The sequence below is a fragment of the Schistocerca piceifrons genome, chromosome X (assembly GCF_021461385.2).
Source record: "Schistocerca piceifrons isolate TAMUIC-IGC-003096 chromosome X, iqSchPice1.1, whole genome shotgun sequence".
NCBI lineage: Eukaryota > Metazoa > Arthropoda > Insecta > Orthoptera > Acrididae > Schistocerca > Schistocerca piceifrons.
The window spans coordinates 309,952,752-309,968,513 of record NC_060149.1 but is presented as its reverse complement, the minus strand read 5'-3'; the positions used below and the strand labels follow the sequence as shown (position 1 = coordinate 309,968,513).

Sequence of the window (15,762 nt, the reverse complement as noted above, 5' to 3'; positions counted from 1 at the left end):
TTCTGGAGGTCCTTTCATGTTGTTAGGTGTTGACATGGTTCATGACTGTGACATTCAGTTCTGCAGTGACTTTTGCAGCTGTCGCCCACTTAGTTTTTGTCACTGCCCTCTTCAATGACCGTCTGTCATAATCGTACATCACACACTTTCATCCACATTGTGACTTACCACATTATCATTTTCCCTGTATCCTATATCTTCAGTATAGGCATTGAAATGCCAAACACCTCAGCCATCTTGGTTACAGGAGCACCCACCATATGAGCACCAACAATTTGTCCGCATTCAAATTGACTTATCTCTGACATAATACACTGAAAACTACACAGAACACTGTTCTGACCATGACTGACACTTGCAAATACTGATGACATTGCACAGATGCCATTTATGGTCAAATACAACAGTGTAAGTTGCAGACTTGACTAGCATCTTCATTTATGTTCAAACACATTTCTCATAGTGTTTCCATACTTTTGTGCAACCCTTGTATATAAAGATTTACTTATTTATTCTTTGATCATGGACTCTAGCTGATCATTTTCAGCTGGGAGTATTGTACAATTTTATAGGCAGACAGCTAAGACAGATGTAACATCTGTGTTCAAATTGCATTTAGCATGTTATATTAAATCGAGGCTTAGGTCTAATACACATTGAGATGACAAAAGTCATGGTATAGCGATGTGCACACATACAGATGGCAGTAGTATCACCTACACAAGGTATAAAGGGGCAGTTCATTGATGGAACTGTCATTTGTACTCAAGTGATTCATGTGAAAAGGCTTCTGACTTCATTATGGCTGCACAATGGGAATTAACAGTCTGAACATGGAACAGTAGTTGGAGTTAGACACATGGGACATTCCATTTCAGAAATTGTTTGGGAATTCAGTATTCTGAGATCTGCAGTGTCAGGAGTGTGTTGAGAATACCAAATTTCAGAAATTACCTCTCACTATGAACAACGCAGTTGTTGACAGTGTACACTTAATGACTGAGAGCAGTTGTCAGTGCTAACAGACAAGCAACACTGTTTGAAATAATCACAGAAATCAATGTTGGGCATACATTAAATGTATCCACTAGGCCAGCGTGCCAAAATTTGGCATTAATGGGCTATGGCACAGACAACCGACGGAAGTACCTTTGCTAACAGCACATCATCACCTGCAGCATCTAACCTTGTCTTGTGACCATACCACTTGGACCACAGATGACTGGAAAACCATGACATGGTCAAATGATTCCTGATTTCAGTTGGCAATAGTTGATGGTAAGACTCGAGTGTGGTGCAGATCCTATGAAGCCAAGGACCCAGGTTGTCAACAAGGCACTGTGCAAGCTGGTGGTGGCTCCATAATGGTGTGGGCTGTGTTTACATGGAATGGGGCTGGATCCTCGGTCCAACTGAACTCGTCATTGAGTGAAAATGGTTATGTTCATCTACTTGGAGAGTATCTGCAGCCATTTGTGGACTTCATGTTAACAACTTTTATGTATGATAATGTGCCACGTCACCAGCTCACAATTGTTCACGATTGATTTGAAGAAAATTCTGTACAATTTGAGTGAACGATTTGGCCATTTCATTGAAAATTTATGGAGCATAATTGAGTGGTCAGTACATACACAAAATCCTGCACCACTGTGGAGGCAGCACGGCTCAGTATTTCTGCTGGGGATTTCCAACGACTTGTTGAGTCCATGCCATGTCGAGCTGCTGTACTACACAGGGCAAAAGGAGGTGCGACATGATATTGGAAGATATTTCATAACTTTCATCACCTCAGTGTATATTCAATAAATGTACAGTAAAGAAAACTAGATTAAACCTTACAGGCACATAAAGAATTATTAAATATATTCTGTTACAATACAACGTCAATACTTAGTTTCATTTTTAATACTCGCTCATCCTGCATTTGAATTTCTGTGTTTGATACAGTTTTAAACAATTTTCAAAAGTTTTTAATTCGTTTCCTTCCTTAACTGGGTACGGTAACTTCTTAACCTGGCGGTGCACGCACCTGGAAACAGGATGGCAGTACACGCAGCTGGTCTCACAGACCCTTGCAGTTTCTATCTTTCTGAATTTGCGTTTCGATGTATATTATGGAGGGAAGCGTTATTAAATGAAATAATATCATTAAAAATTAGTTTAGTAAATATATTGAAAGGATAAATTTAATATTTTGGTCAAAAATATTTACACAAATGGAGATACATAAAATTCAGCTGTTACCAAAGTAATGTATGTATTCAATCAGATATTTTGTCGATACAGCCTTGGCACACAGTAACAGAATGTTCAAGGCAAATGTATTTCTTGCAGTTCTTACAAATATATTTAGTAATCGCGAAAGCGTTACGGAGATGATAGATAAACTCCAGTGGAAGACTCTGCAGGAGAGACGCTCAGTAGCTCGGTACGGGCTTTTGTTAAAGTTTTGAGAACATACTTTCACCGAAGAGTCAAGCAGTATATTGCTCCCTCCTACGTATATCTCGTGAAGAGACCATGAGGATAAAATCAGAGAGATTAGAGCCCACGCAGAAGCATACCGACAATCCTTCTTTCCACGAACAATACGAGACTGGAATAGAAGGGAGAACCGATAGAGGTACTCAGGGTACCCTCCGCCACACACCGTCAGGTGGCTTGCGAAGTATGGATGTAGATGTAGATGTAGATATATCTCATTTTTCTGTTTTTGCTTCTGCAGTCCACACACCATCCTCATGAAGTTGCAGTTGGTTCCACTTCAGAAATTTTCACACTGCAAAGCTCTCCAATTCTCTCAGTTATCTTCCTTGGCAATATTTTTGACATTACTCTTTGCTGAAGATGATCATGCAGAAGTGCAAAAGAAAGCTACCTAAAAAACTCTCTTCTTCTCAGTTGTTCATCTGATTTGAGTTGAAAATAATAGCAGCATTTATCACAGCTGTGTTCATGATGCTATAAAAAACAACCATTGGCCATCTTCTTGTGTTTCTAGCTACATTATATGCTGCACTCATTCCATCTACAACGTCAACTCCACCCTTAGTAAGGTTATAGCAAGTGATAATTTCTGCTTTTTTATCATTCTCTGTATTTTCGTCAATATTTCCATTTTGGTGCATTGTTGACAGTAGTAATACCACTCTATTTCGTTTCGGCACATAAGAGACTAAGGTGCAATTTTTATGAAACCCAAACATAGATGACTTTTCTTTTTGGTTTTTAGTGTTAATAAATCCCCATGGGACTTGTCTCTTGTTCTTCCTCAGGGTACCAACGATGGTCGTCTTCTTCGTAATCAATGTGTTTGCAAGCTCGTAACTTGTAAAATAATTGTCGCAAGTTATGTTGTGGCCTGTATTCAGGATAGGCTGGCAAAGTCTCTGAACAGGTTCAACTCGTCTGTTGTCCTGTCTGTAAGGGCCTTCAGGCTGTTGCCCAACGTAGACCTCCATGTTGAATGTGTAAAACATTCTGGCATCCACTGCTGCAAAAATCTTTACTCCGTACTTGTTTGGCTTATTTGGCATGTACTGTCTGAATCTGCATCTTCCATGGAATGCTTCTAGTTTTTCATCAACTGTCACGTATTCAGAAACTGTATAAGCCTTCTGAAAATTTTCAGCTATTAGACTGAACCCCTGTCTTATCGCCGCTATGTGATCTGTTTTCTCCCTTTCCATTCTCGTTTGTTTATCATCAAATCTGAGGCATCGAAGGAGAAAAAAAAACCTGTTATGCCCATTGTGAGATGAAATATTTCAACTCCTGTTCTATGTTCGCCACAAATCTTGTAGACTTAGTCGATGGGCACACATTACACCAGTGTAGTACAATAATCCCAATAAGGCCTTTATTTCAGCTTTATTAGTTTGTTGTGCATCTCTTTCCCTTGAAAAGTTTCCCTGGATACTTTGAACGTACCTATTAGTGCAGTCAACGAGTATGTGTATAATGTTTTCATCAAAAAACTGTTCCCAGCACTGTAGAGATTTGCACTTTTTGCTGCACCTTTCACACCTGGTAAATGAGTTATGATGTTATGACAATGTGTGTGGGAGTTCTTTGGCAGAGCATGTGAGTTCTATGCTGTTCTGTCTTTACCGACAAACACATCACTGTCGGCACCACAATCACTGTCTTCTGATTCATCACTCGACGTTTTCTGTTCGGTGCCAGAATCACTTTTCCACTCTGTGTCTTGGATTTTTTCAAAGTCGATTTCTCCATCTTCAGAATCACCAGCGTCACTTTCAGCCATTACTTCTTCAATCAAGTTCCTAATTCTCTCCTCCTGTGCCTCGTAAGAATAAGCCATGATGCAGTTACAACACTTACAACACACTAAAATAAGGTACAAAGCACGAAAAAATCTGTTCTACCACTAAACTAAGTAGATACCACAAATATGCGCGCACGGGAATAACCTTGGTGGAGCTAACAATAAACTGACACAAGTACACATGGCTAGCCTGTGAGACCCTAGAACTCTTTGTTGTGAGCTAATCGGAAGTGCTATTGTTGAAATAGCAGATACACCATACCAAACGACTCCTATTACACTCACTTAAAGGTACTGAGAAGATAGCATCTTGGAAACAACTTTCAGACATTGCATTAATGTGAAAATATTCTCCTTGGTCTGACAGACCACCTGCGTGTACTGACGGGTTAAGAACCCTTTTGCCTGCTCCATCTGGAGCACATACTGTCAGTTTGATATTTTGCTGTGTTCTGTAATAATTTTCCTTTCCTCATGTTGCATGTTAATCTATGTCTGTATTTAGAAGGTGTTTATCACTGGCTGTCACTGCCATAATATTCTTTATATATGAGCTCTTGTGCACCATAATGTTATGAGAGAGTACTCACTGTATATACAGAATGTTCGTTTTAAATGAAGACATTGAAATATCTCTAAAAGTACACATCAGATTGAAAAAAGTTATAACTCCAATTTGTTTGTCTTGGAGGGGCTTTCTAACGATACTAGACTCTACCTGCCACCCCACCCCATGCATGAGGGCCGGGATACAACTTTGAAATCTTAAGTGGGAATCTCCTTTTTCTAGTGGAGATTGATTCCACAGCAAAATCTACATACGTTTTTTCAGAAACATTTTCTTCATTTGGCCACAGATTGTGCTTTAATCGGGGGAATAGAAACAGGTACACAATCGTAATTTACGACATGCTACTCAATGGCTCTTGAATATCTAATGGCACGTAGGACCCCCACCTCCATGCTGTGAGTTTAGACAGGCCAGTATTTCATAACTTCTGACTGGAAACCCCATTTACAGAATTGTATTCCTCTGATATATCAAACAGGGGACCACTTGATGTGCCACTGCGCTCATGTAGTGAACTATGATGTATCATAACAGGCAGTACACTGTGACCAGAGGTCAAGTATAATGTAGACAACAGCTATAAACATTATACTTGGACTGTGTTTATTGCCTGCACACCTACCTATCATTTAGAGAACAGACATGTAAGTGGATGATGAATTTTGCAACTACAGAAGAAAAAATTGGAAATGATCCTGATTGACAGAGAATTGTAGGGGAAATGTTGAGGCTGCTGTTGCCTTGTGTGTCAAGTGTTTTCCAGAGAAAGCTCACTCTCATTCATTCTTTTACAAGGTTTAGGATGCCTTTATGTCTGATGGCAGCATGCAGACCAACAAAAGGAAATGAAGCAAATGTGTTACAGAAGAAGCTAATGAAACAGCTGTAGTAGTGGCAGTGCACAACAGTTTGCAGATAAGCACCCGGCAATTACACCATGATCCCTGTATATTGGTAGGTAATATTGTTACAGTACTGCATTGTCACATTTTATTGATGGCACATTGAATGGGCGCAGATATCAAATATTTTTGGAAGAGGAACTGCCAGTACTACTGCAGAACACTGCCCTGGACATTGGATAACATATTTGGTTTCAGCATGACGATTGTCCAGCGTATTACGCAATTGAAGCACAGGAGGTATTAGATCATGCTTACATTTGTCAATAGGTCGGCAAAAGTGTCCCTATTAATTGGCCTGCTAGGTTGCCGTATTTCTTTCTGTGGGGATATTTAAAAGATAAGTTGTGCCAGCAAGTGCCAACAGGCCATGAGGACATGGTGGACCGCATCAGAAATGCCTGTACTGACATTCCCACAGATATACTTCTGTCCTGTGCATGGTCATTTGAAAAGTGAATCACTAAGTGTATTGAAGTTTGCAGTTGTATGACATTTTAACAAAGGGAAATGTAGAGCAATGTTCATCTCGAACCATGGCTACAGTGACACGCCAAGTAGTCCCCTGTTCAATACATCAGAGGAATACAATGTTGTGAGTGGGGTTTCCAATTAGAAGTTGTGAAATACTGGCCTATCCTACTCTCGCAGCGTAGAGGTGGGATCCCATGTGCCATTGGATACTCAAGGGCCATTGAGGAGCACGTCATAGATTATGATTGTGTACCCATTTCTATTCCTCTGATTATAGTGCCATCTGTTACGAAACGAAAAAAATGCTTTAGACAAAACATATGTAGATTCTGCCATAGATTCATAATGTGCAATAAAAATGTGGGTTCCCACTGAAGATTTCAAAGTTTCCCTCTGCCACCCACACATGGAGTGGGGGGAGAGTGGAGTGTGGTATCATTGGATGTCCCCCTCCTAGACAAACAAATTTAAATTATATCTTTTGTTGGTCCAATGTGTAGTTTTTGAGATATTTCAATTTTTTCAGTTAAAATGAAATAGTAAGTGCACTTTCATAATATTATGGCGTATAAGAGCTTGTATACAGGACTTTCTGGGTCACATATTTGTTATACAGCTCATTGCTCTTTTTCCAAATTTTCTCTTTAAGTGGCCAGCTTGTGCACTTCCCCATATATGAACTGAGGGTCAAATATAGAAACTTGAGGCCATTGTACTGGGTGATCAAAAAGTCAGTATAATTTTGAAAACTTAATAAACCACGGAATAATGTAGATAGAGAGGTAAAAATTGACACACGTGCTTGGAATGACATGGGGTTTTATTACAACAACAACAAAAAAAGTATTGCTAGACGCGTGAAAGATCACTTGCGCACGTCGTTTGCTGATGATCGTGTGCTCAGCCACCACTTTTGTCATGCTTGGCCTCCCAGGTCCCCAGACCTCAGTCTGTGCGATTATTGGCTTTGGGGTTATCTGAAGTCGCAAGTGTATTGTGATCGAGTGACATCTCTAGGGGTGCTGAAAGACAACATCCGACCCCAATGCCTCACCAAAACTCCGGACATGCTTTACAGTGCTGTTCACAACATTATTCCTCAACTACAGCTACTTTTGAGGAATGTTGGTAGACATATTGAGAATTTCCTGTAAAGAACATCATCTTTGCTTTGTCTTACTTTGTTATGCTAATTATTGCTATTCTGATCAGATGAAGCACCACCTGTTGGATGTTTTTTGAATGTTTGTATTTTTTTGGTTCTAATAAAAATACATGTCATTCCAGGCATGTGTGTCAATTTGTACCTCTCTATCTACATTATTCCGTGATTTCTTCAGTTTTCAAATTTATACTGACTTTTTGATCACCCAGTACATCCTACTGAGAATTTTATCATCTAGTGCTGGACACAATAAAAATCAAAATGTGCCAAACAGTAATTGTAGCAAAAAATCATCATTTTCTGTGGATTTCAGAACCAATAAACCACAAAAACGACATGCCAAAGACAGTTTTGCCCATAAATCATGCTTCATATTTCTAAACAACTAAAAAAGCAGAATGTAGTATGTTATATTAGTGTTATATTATATTCAATTTTCCTGTATTTACCTCTTTCAGCACGACCTGACATTGCAGATACAAAGCTCCAAGAGAATGAAAATCTGTAATCTGCTTTAGCCGGTCCAGTTTTATGCACCTGCATAAAAATTAACTTTAAGACAACAACAGATGGTTCTTTGAGAAGAATATAAGACATGTTCCAGAAAACACATTGACAGTACTTCACAGAGGATCCAGGAATTACAACCAAGACTCTGCAAATCAAAGCAGATGCCATCTGTAAAGAAGGTTGCTGTGAAAGATGGTGAATAAAATTAGTGTGCAGACAACATCATATTTGTAACTCACTGATGTTCTATTAAACTAATTTTAATTGCAGAATGTGGTGATACCAATACAGGAAGATCCATTCTTTGTGGGACCTTCAAAATAAAGAGAAATCAGTCGAGTTTGTCTATATTAGAGCAATACTTTTCATATTCAGATATTTACAGCTATAAGACGTATTCAAAATTTACTTCCCAAAACTTGTCTGCACAAGATCATTTTCCATGATCCTTCATTCTAATTGTGGTGTTTTTATTATATTTCTCTACTTCATTTCCTCAAACATATTCCCAAAAGACTATGAATGTAAAGATGAACACTAATTTACCTGTGAAATTCATACACTTATTTTAAATTTCATAACTTGGAACATGTTTCGTTTACTCATATCATTCTCATATAAACTTTGAACTAAGAGACTGACTTCCATGACAAGAAGTACCTATAAAATTTATGTAAAAAAGTGTTTTCAGCTTCTAACTGTATATGTATGATAATAAACAATCACAAATAAGTACAGTACCCCACATAATACTATGGTGCATAGTATCTTACACAATATCACATACAGAATTGCACATACAACTTTGATTAATTACATAAAGAAATGAAAAATATTTTTACATGGAATACTTAGTTGACATTCACATACAAACACATAGTAGTTGTAACATTTCTGTTCAAAATTTTCATTCAGATTATAGCAAACACTTGGTTGAAAATACAACTGATTTTGACTATGACATATAGTACATAATCTAATTATTTGCTAATAGGTTTTCACAAGTACTTGTTTGCATTATAATAGCACTTGCTCATTAAAAATTTGAACACTGCTTCCTTAAATGAAGACTTTTTTTTTATTTATTTCATCTGTGCCAGAAGTTTGTTATACCATGTAGTACCTTGAGTGTTTGTTTGTTTTTGTGCTAATGCTTGTTTACTCTTTTTATATGGATGTCATTGCACATTCTTGTATAATACAAATGCAGATCTGAGTTTGTTTTGAAATTGTCTATGTACCTTTTTGTATCAGTTACACTTTTTATATTTAGAGGCATGATAAGACTAGAATATATAGCAGTTGAAATAAGTGCTTGAAGGTGTTAGCCTTGAACTGTTGGTAATTATTCTAACAGCTTGTTTTTGTGGTGTGAAAGTGGTGATTAGGTTTGTCGTATCATGGCCCCAGAAAGTGAGGCCATATGTAAAAGCAGAATGGATGTAAGCATAATAGACGATTCTGCTACACTGTCTACTACACACAATATTTGTTACACATTGTGTGAAGCAAGCAGAAATTAACTTGTTAGTGAGACAGAGGATGTGGGCTTTCCAGTCTATATTTTCATCTGTATGGACACCTCAAATTTTGTAACAACTACCCTCACAGCTTCTTTATTTTGTATTCTGAAGTCTAGATCATTATGTGATGATGTTTTCCTGGAATGGATGTAATTAATTTTTGAAATACTTTAAGTTAACTTGTTCATTTCAAACAAGTTTTGTAATACTCCAAAACTCTGGTTGCAGATGTTGGTAATACCTGTTTTATATCAGTTACAACAAGAAACATGAAAACAAAAATTGTTGTCTTTATTTACAGCATGTTTTTTGTGTGATCATCATTTTCACTTTACTCATGATCATGTCTGTATGTCTTAGTGTATAAAAGTGATACTAACCCATTTATAAATGTCTGTCATTAAAAAAATATTTTCATACATCAATAAAACTGTTACCTTAACTATAGTTTCATTAAAAGAGGACGTGCATTATCAAAAAAATTAATACTAAAATTAACCAAATAGGGGCAATACTGAATATACACAGCTTTTCAAGCATAGACTAGGAACTGTTACCAATTGAGAACGAAACTACACTGACGGGAAAATAATTGAAAAACCAAAAATGAGTTGGGCATCATAAACAAAAGTTGGTAGGCATTTTTCTACATCTAAAAGATTATGTTTACTCAGATTTTGTGCCAGTCTCATAAAAGTGGTGCTAGCTGTGCCACTATGAGGATGCAAATCAGATTTGCTTTAAATACATGTTGTAACAGTTGTGAGTGTAAGTTACCTTTGAGATTGGACATGGTGAGTTGATGTTAGTTAGGAATGCCTTTAAGGTGACAAGATCCCATTTTCAACACCTCGCTGAGTTTGAACAATATCATGTGATAAGGCTACAAGAAGCTGGATGTTCCTTCTGTGATACTGCAGAAAAACTTGGCAGGAATGTAGCCACTGTACATCACTGCTGGCAACGGTGCTCACGGGAATGTACGGTTGCAAGAAGACCAGACTCTGGTTGGCCATGTGGCACTACCAAGAGGAAAGAAGACCAACGTGTTCAGCATATGGCTCTGGTGCACTGTACTCCATCTGCAGTAGTAATTTGAGCAGCTGTTGGCACCACAGTGAAACAATGATCTGTTGCAAATTGGTTACTTCAAGGACAGCTCTGAACCAGATGCTCTGTCGTGTGCATTCCACTGACCTCAAACCACCTCCACATGTGACTTCAGTGGTACCAAGTGAAAGCTCATGGGAAGACAGGTTGGAGGTCTTTTGTGTTTTCTGATGAAAGCTGATTCTGCCACAGTGACAGTGATCGGCATGTGTCAGTTAGGAGGCGGCCAGTTGAGGGCCTGCAACCAATCTGTCTTGTGTGCTAGACACACTGGACATGCACCTGGGATTATGGTCTGGGGTGCAATTTCATATGACAGCAGGAGCCCTTGCATGGTTATCCCATACGTCCAGACTGTAAATTTGTATGTCAGTCTGGTGATTCAACCTGTTGTGCTGCTGTTCGTGAACAGCACTCCGTGAGGTATTTCCCAACAGGGTAACGCTTGCCAACATACTGCTTTTGTAACCCAACATGTTCTACAGAGTGTCATCATCTTGCCTTTCGCCTGCTTGATTAGCAGATCTGTCTCCAATCGAGATAATAGGACAACAACTCTAATGTATTTTGGATATTCGAGAATCCAGCTGGATATTCGCGTCATTCTCACATGATATTTCAACAGCGCACCTCGCTGTCTTCTTCAGGTGCTACCTGTTGAAATATCGTGCGAGAACGACGCAAATATCCGGCTGGATTCCCGAATATCCGAGATGTCAACAGATCGCCGGGAAAGCGTGAAGAATTACAACTCTAATGTAATTCACAACCATTATTAACTGTCCCTGCATTGACCGACCAAGTGTAACAGGCTTGGAACACCATTCCACAAATTGATATCCAACACTTGTGTGACACAATGCATGTATGTATGCATGCTGGCATTCAACAATTTGGACTGTTACACCAGTTATTAGTGTACAAACATTTTACATTTTCAGTGGCTTATCTAATGCTTACTTTAGCCTGTGATCTTGCAGAGTTAATCACTTCAATCTGTTGCCTAGACAAATGTATCCCTGAGATTTTGTTACTCCATGTTAATTATTTTTTGGTGTTGTCATGTTTTCTCGTCATTGTATGAACAGTTTGCCCATGTCATGAATAACTTCTTGCCAATGGTTAGCAAGTTAAATCAAACATTTGTTGGTGCATGTAAATATGTAGAACACTTGAAAATAAGTTTTCTGAGATAACTACACCCCTTGCAGCTACAGGTAGGGGAAGGGTGGCTATTTTGCCACACTAAGGGAACATGATGTTTCTTTTTTTTTTTTTTTTTTGCCAATAAGTAAAAATTTATATAAACAAATAAAAGTTAGGCATTAGTTAGCCTAATTATTAATGTTTATGTGAAAATTTTCACTTTTACTGTATTTCAGTTTCTTTTTGTGAAAAAATAGTTTGAACTTACTCTGGAAAATGGCCAGTTTTCCCTATTGAGTATGGTAAAATGGCCACTGGGTGACCACTGTGCGCAATATAAAACATAACAGTTTACATGCAAAATTATGTCCTAAGTTGAATTATACTGTTTATAAAATGCATTTTAACATTTCTCCACAACACTTCTTTGGCTATTGTTTTTTACAGTTTATTTACAGAGATCAAAGATGAATTCATTGTGTTCTTCCTCACAGCCGGCACAAGCCTTGTGTGTCCAATTTAGACAGTCTGAGCACCTTATTCAGCCTTCATTTTCCCCGGACTTTGAAAATAAGTCCCCACAATACAGGCAATCAGTCATTGATGTCAGAGCCTTGAAACAAAATTCATTCTGACGCTTTTGATTTCTTTTTCTTGACCTTCTTTCTTCTTTATTAACTTCTTGTTTTTGTACTTCTTCCTTTTTTATTCGTATTTTGGTTTTCTTCAGACAATCTCTCATTGCTTCCAGCTTTTGCTGTTAAAAGAACAATTTTGTAAGGAGTTGAAATTAAAACTGCTACTGAACCTTTCTTTTGCTTATTTTGTCATTTGTTAATGTTTACTATTGGGATTGGGACAATTATCATGATGGCTTACAACAAATGAGGTTGGCCTGCTGCACGTGGAGAGTGGGCCTACAACAGATGTGTTGGGCTTTATGGGTGAATTAACTGCACATGAGGTGCAAGGATTTGATGAATCTTGAGAGATAAGAACAAACCCATTGTTGAGGTCTCCCTAATCTATAGTAAATGCCTTGCTGCCATCTCCAGAAAGTGTGGGAAGTGCAGTGGTGGGTTGAGGGTCTGCAGATACATTATCAGTCTCAGCAGAACGAGTTTCTAATAGACCTGTGAGACCTGACTGTATTCAACTGGTAGGCATGTAGCAGATTTAGATGGAATGTGAACTTCTGTGGTTATAGCTGCTGCAAAATCCTAATTGGTAAATATGTCCCTATTGAGTGGTAGGATGCTACACCTTCCAAATCCACTTACATCAACAGCAGGAGTAGCTGCTCTTAAAAAATCCTCCCCAAGTAGGCGAGACACATGATATTGAGTTACTTGCCTACCAAGTCCTTTTCACAAGAATCTCTCAACAGTCTGAATGCAAAAGGTATTGAAAGGCCCCATAAAAGATATGCCCAATGGCTGCAGCTTGTGGCTGCACTGTTACAAGATGCAAACTACAGTTGTTTGGTTTTTCCTAGCCTTTTCAATGAATTTGAGGGTCTTCATGTGCATAACATGTCCACCAAGTATTAATACTATGGGGTCGTCCTTTGCTGGTTTAGCATACTTCAAAAAAATTGTCAAACCATTGTGTAAATATCTCACTTTGCATCTACTCTGACAGGTGAGAAACAAAAGCTGTCCCAGGTGGAGAACCATCTTAAAGAGCTCTACTTTCATCCACTGTCTGGGAAATGTGAAGAAAGGAGGCATAAAAGTCACTTCTGCATATATACAAATTACAAACAAAGAGAGAATGACTCTTTTCTTAGATGTAAGGGAGTCAACTTGCCCTCTAACTTTTAGTACAAAAACCTTAGAAAATTTAGATTGTACAACCAAAAGTCCCATTTCATTGATACTGTAAACCCCATGAGGAGGATATAAGTGACTTTTCTGAACATCCTCTAAAATTTCAAAGAATTTAGTAACACTTACCTGCAACAAAACACAATGTATTCAGTTTCTGACATGGAGCTCCTGTAAAACCAACATTTTATTTTCCCAAGTCCATCGAACAGTGAAATCATCTGTTTTAATCTCTTAGGACTGAGAATAGATGGAAGACTTTCTTGATAGTATCACATTCAGGCCTTGTGCAAAAACTGAACACTGTTATCTCCACTATAATGTGATCCATGTGTCTAACACTGAAACACAGAGGCTTTGGAAATATGTCATATGTATACTTCTTGTGGATTTTTTTTAAGAAACTAGTAATTTGATTTAATGTCCATAAATTCACATTTCCAAAAGTCTTAAATTTTAAGTTTGATGAAAACCACACAGACTGAAGAGCAAAAATGACTGCAACACATGGAAGTCAGTGATGCAACTAATTCTAATGTGTGAAAAATTATGGGGCTACGCCATGGGTGCGGAGGAGGATGTAGATACATGGACAATTATTCTTTTGCATGAGGACAAATCTCTATATGCACATATGGAAAACATAACAAAGGCAAAATTAGCTCAGGACGCCCTGGAAAAATTGGTTGCTGGTAAGAATAAAACTAGGTTAATGGATCACTAGGATGGTCTGTTGGACACCACATTATCCACATTTGAAGGAAATACTTAAAATTACGTTTCCCATATTCTGGATTCAGCCAAAAAAACTACAGAGCATGAGCAATCCAGTGGATGATGGACTAATTCCACTCATTATGCTGAGAAATTTACCAAAAGTTTGTCTGATTTACTGAATGAGCATATAATCCAGCACACCAGATGAAAATTTCGCAGTGGAAAACATGAAAGAAAAGTTGTTAAATGGAAGTGTGAAAGGATAGTTCAACTTGGACAAAGATGGTGGTGAGAGTGCTTCATTCACAAAGGATTGTAAGAAATCAGAGCAGCAGTTTTCCAAATATAAACAAGAAACTAAGAAAATAAAATGTTTCAATTGCTTGAATTATGGTCAACTCAGATCATCAAAGAAAGATTCAAAGGGAGCTGACAAGTCATTGTTTTGTGCACTGTGTGTCAGATTTCAACAAGAATAAGTGGATCACTGACTTGACTTCAAGAAAGGTGTGGTTTCGAGGTTTTGTGCCAGAAAATTGCAAACAAAAAATTGTAGTGTGCTGATAATGTTTAACTAGAAAGTGAAGGGGAATAAAATGCTATTGTCAGTTATGTTATTCTTGTCCCTGGCTTTTCCAATAAATTTTTTTCGGTGTCTCCTTTGGTTAAGAGAGGCATAAATATTGTTTTTGACAAAGATACATGTAAAATGCTCAAAAGGGGTGAACTACTTTGTAGCTGATTGGAGTCAAATGGCACCTATTAACTAAAATTGTTCAGCTTGTGTCAGTTGAGCATGCTCTAGCTGTTAGTAAAATTAGTAACTTGGAACACTTAGGATAGAGTACACTTGGTCATGTCAGAGTTGACACAGGACTTAAATCATGTTTACAGAGTGGAGGCATAAAGTTGGAGTGTTGTGATTCTGTCTTTTTGATAAGTGTAACTCATGTGTGCTTGATAATGTGTCTAAATTTTCATTTCTTATGACTGGAGCACAGAGTGCACCTGAAGTGTTTGGCTTAGTGGGGCAAATATCACATGGTTTGGTTATGTACATGTGTTTACTAGTGGATGACCATTCCAGAATTCTGTTATTTTCTCAAGAGTAAAGATCAAACATATAATTTTTGCTGTGAGTTTAAGACGTGGGCAGAAAATAGGATGGCGCAAACAACAAAACTGTTTGAACAGACAATAGCACTGGCTTTGTGAACTCCTAGGTTTGATTCATTTCTCAGTGAGAATGAGACTGAGCATCACATTAGTGTGCCCACAGTCCAGAACAGTATGGTGCTATGAAAGGAACCAACAAATCAATTTATGAGATGGCATATTGCATGTTATTTGACTCTGGTCTACCTAACAACTAAAGGGCGGAGGCATGCAATACAGTTGCATACATAGAGAACCATGGTCCTCATAGAGCACTTAAACTACTCCTTCCATAAATCCACAGGAGTTGTGGAATAGTAAAAATATCTTTTTTAACAGTCTAAAAGTATTTGGTTGTCGAGCCTTTCCTAT

The 15,762-nt window shown here is 38.0% G+C and overlaps 1 protein-coding gene across 1 annotated transcript in view; it reads left to right on the top strand.

Annotated features, from left to right (window-relative positions):
• Positions 1–9,024, top strand: part of LOC124722099 (MAM and LDL-receptor class A domain-containing protein 1-like) — a 339,161-nt gene extending 330,137 nt beyond the window's left edge. The window contains exon 18 of the mRNA XM_047247296.1: positions 7,862–9,024. Within this exon, the coding sequence (XP_047103252.1) occupies positions 7,862–7,911 (50 nt within the window). The 3' untranslated portion in view covers positions 7,912–9,024. The remainder of the gene's footprint in view (positions 1–7,861) is intronic.
• Positions 9,025–15,762: the final 6,738 nt, after the last annotated feature.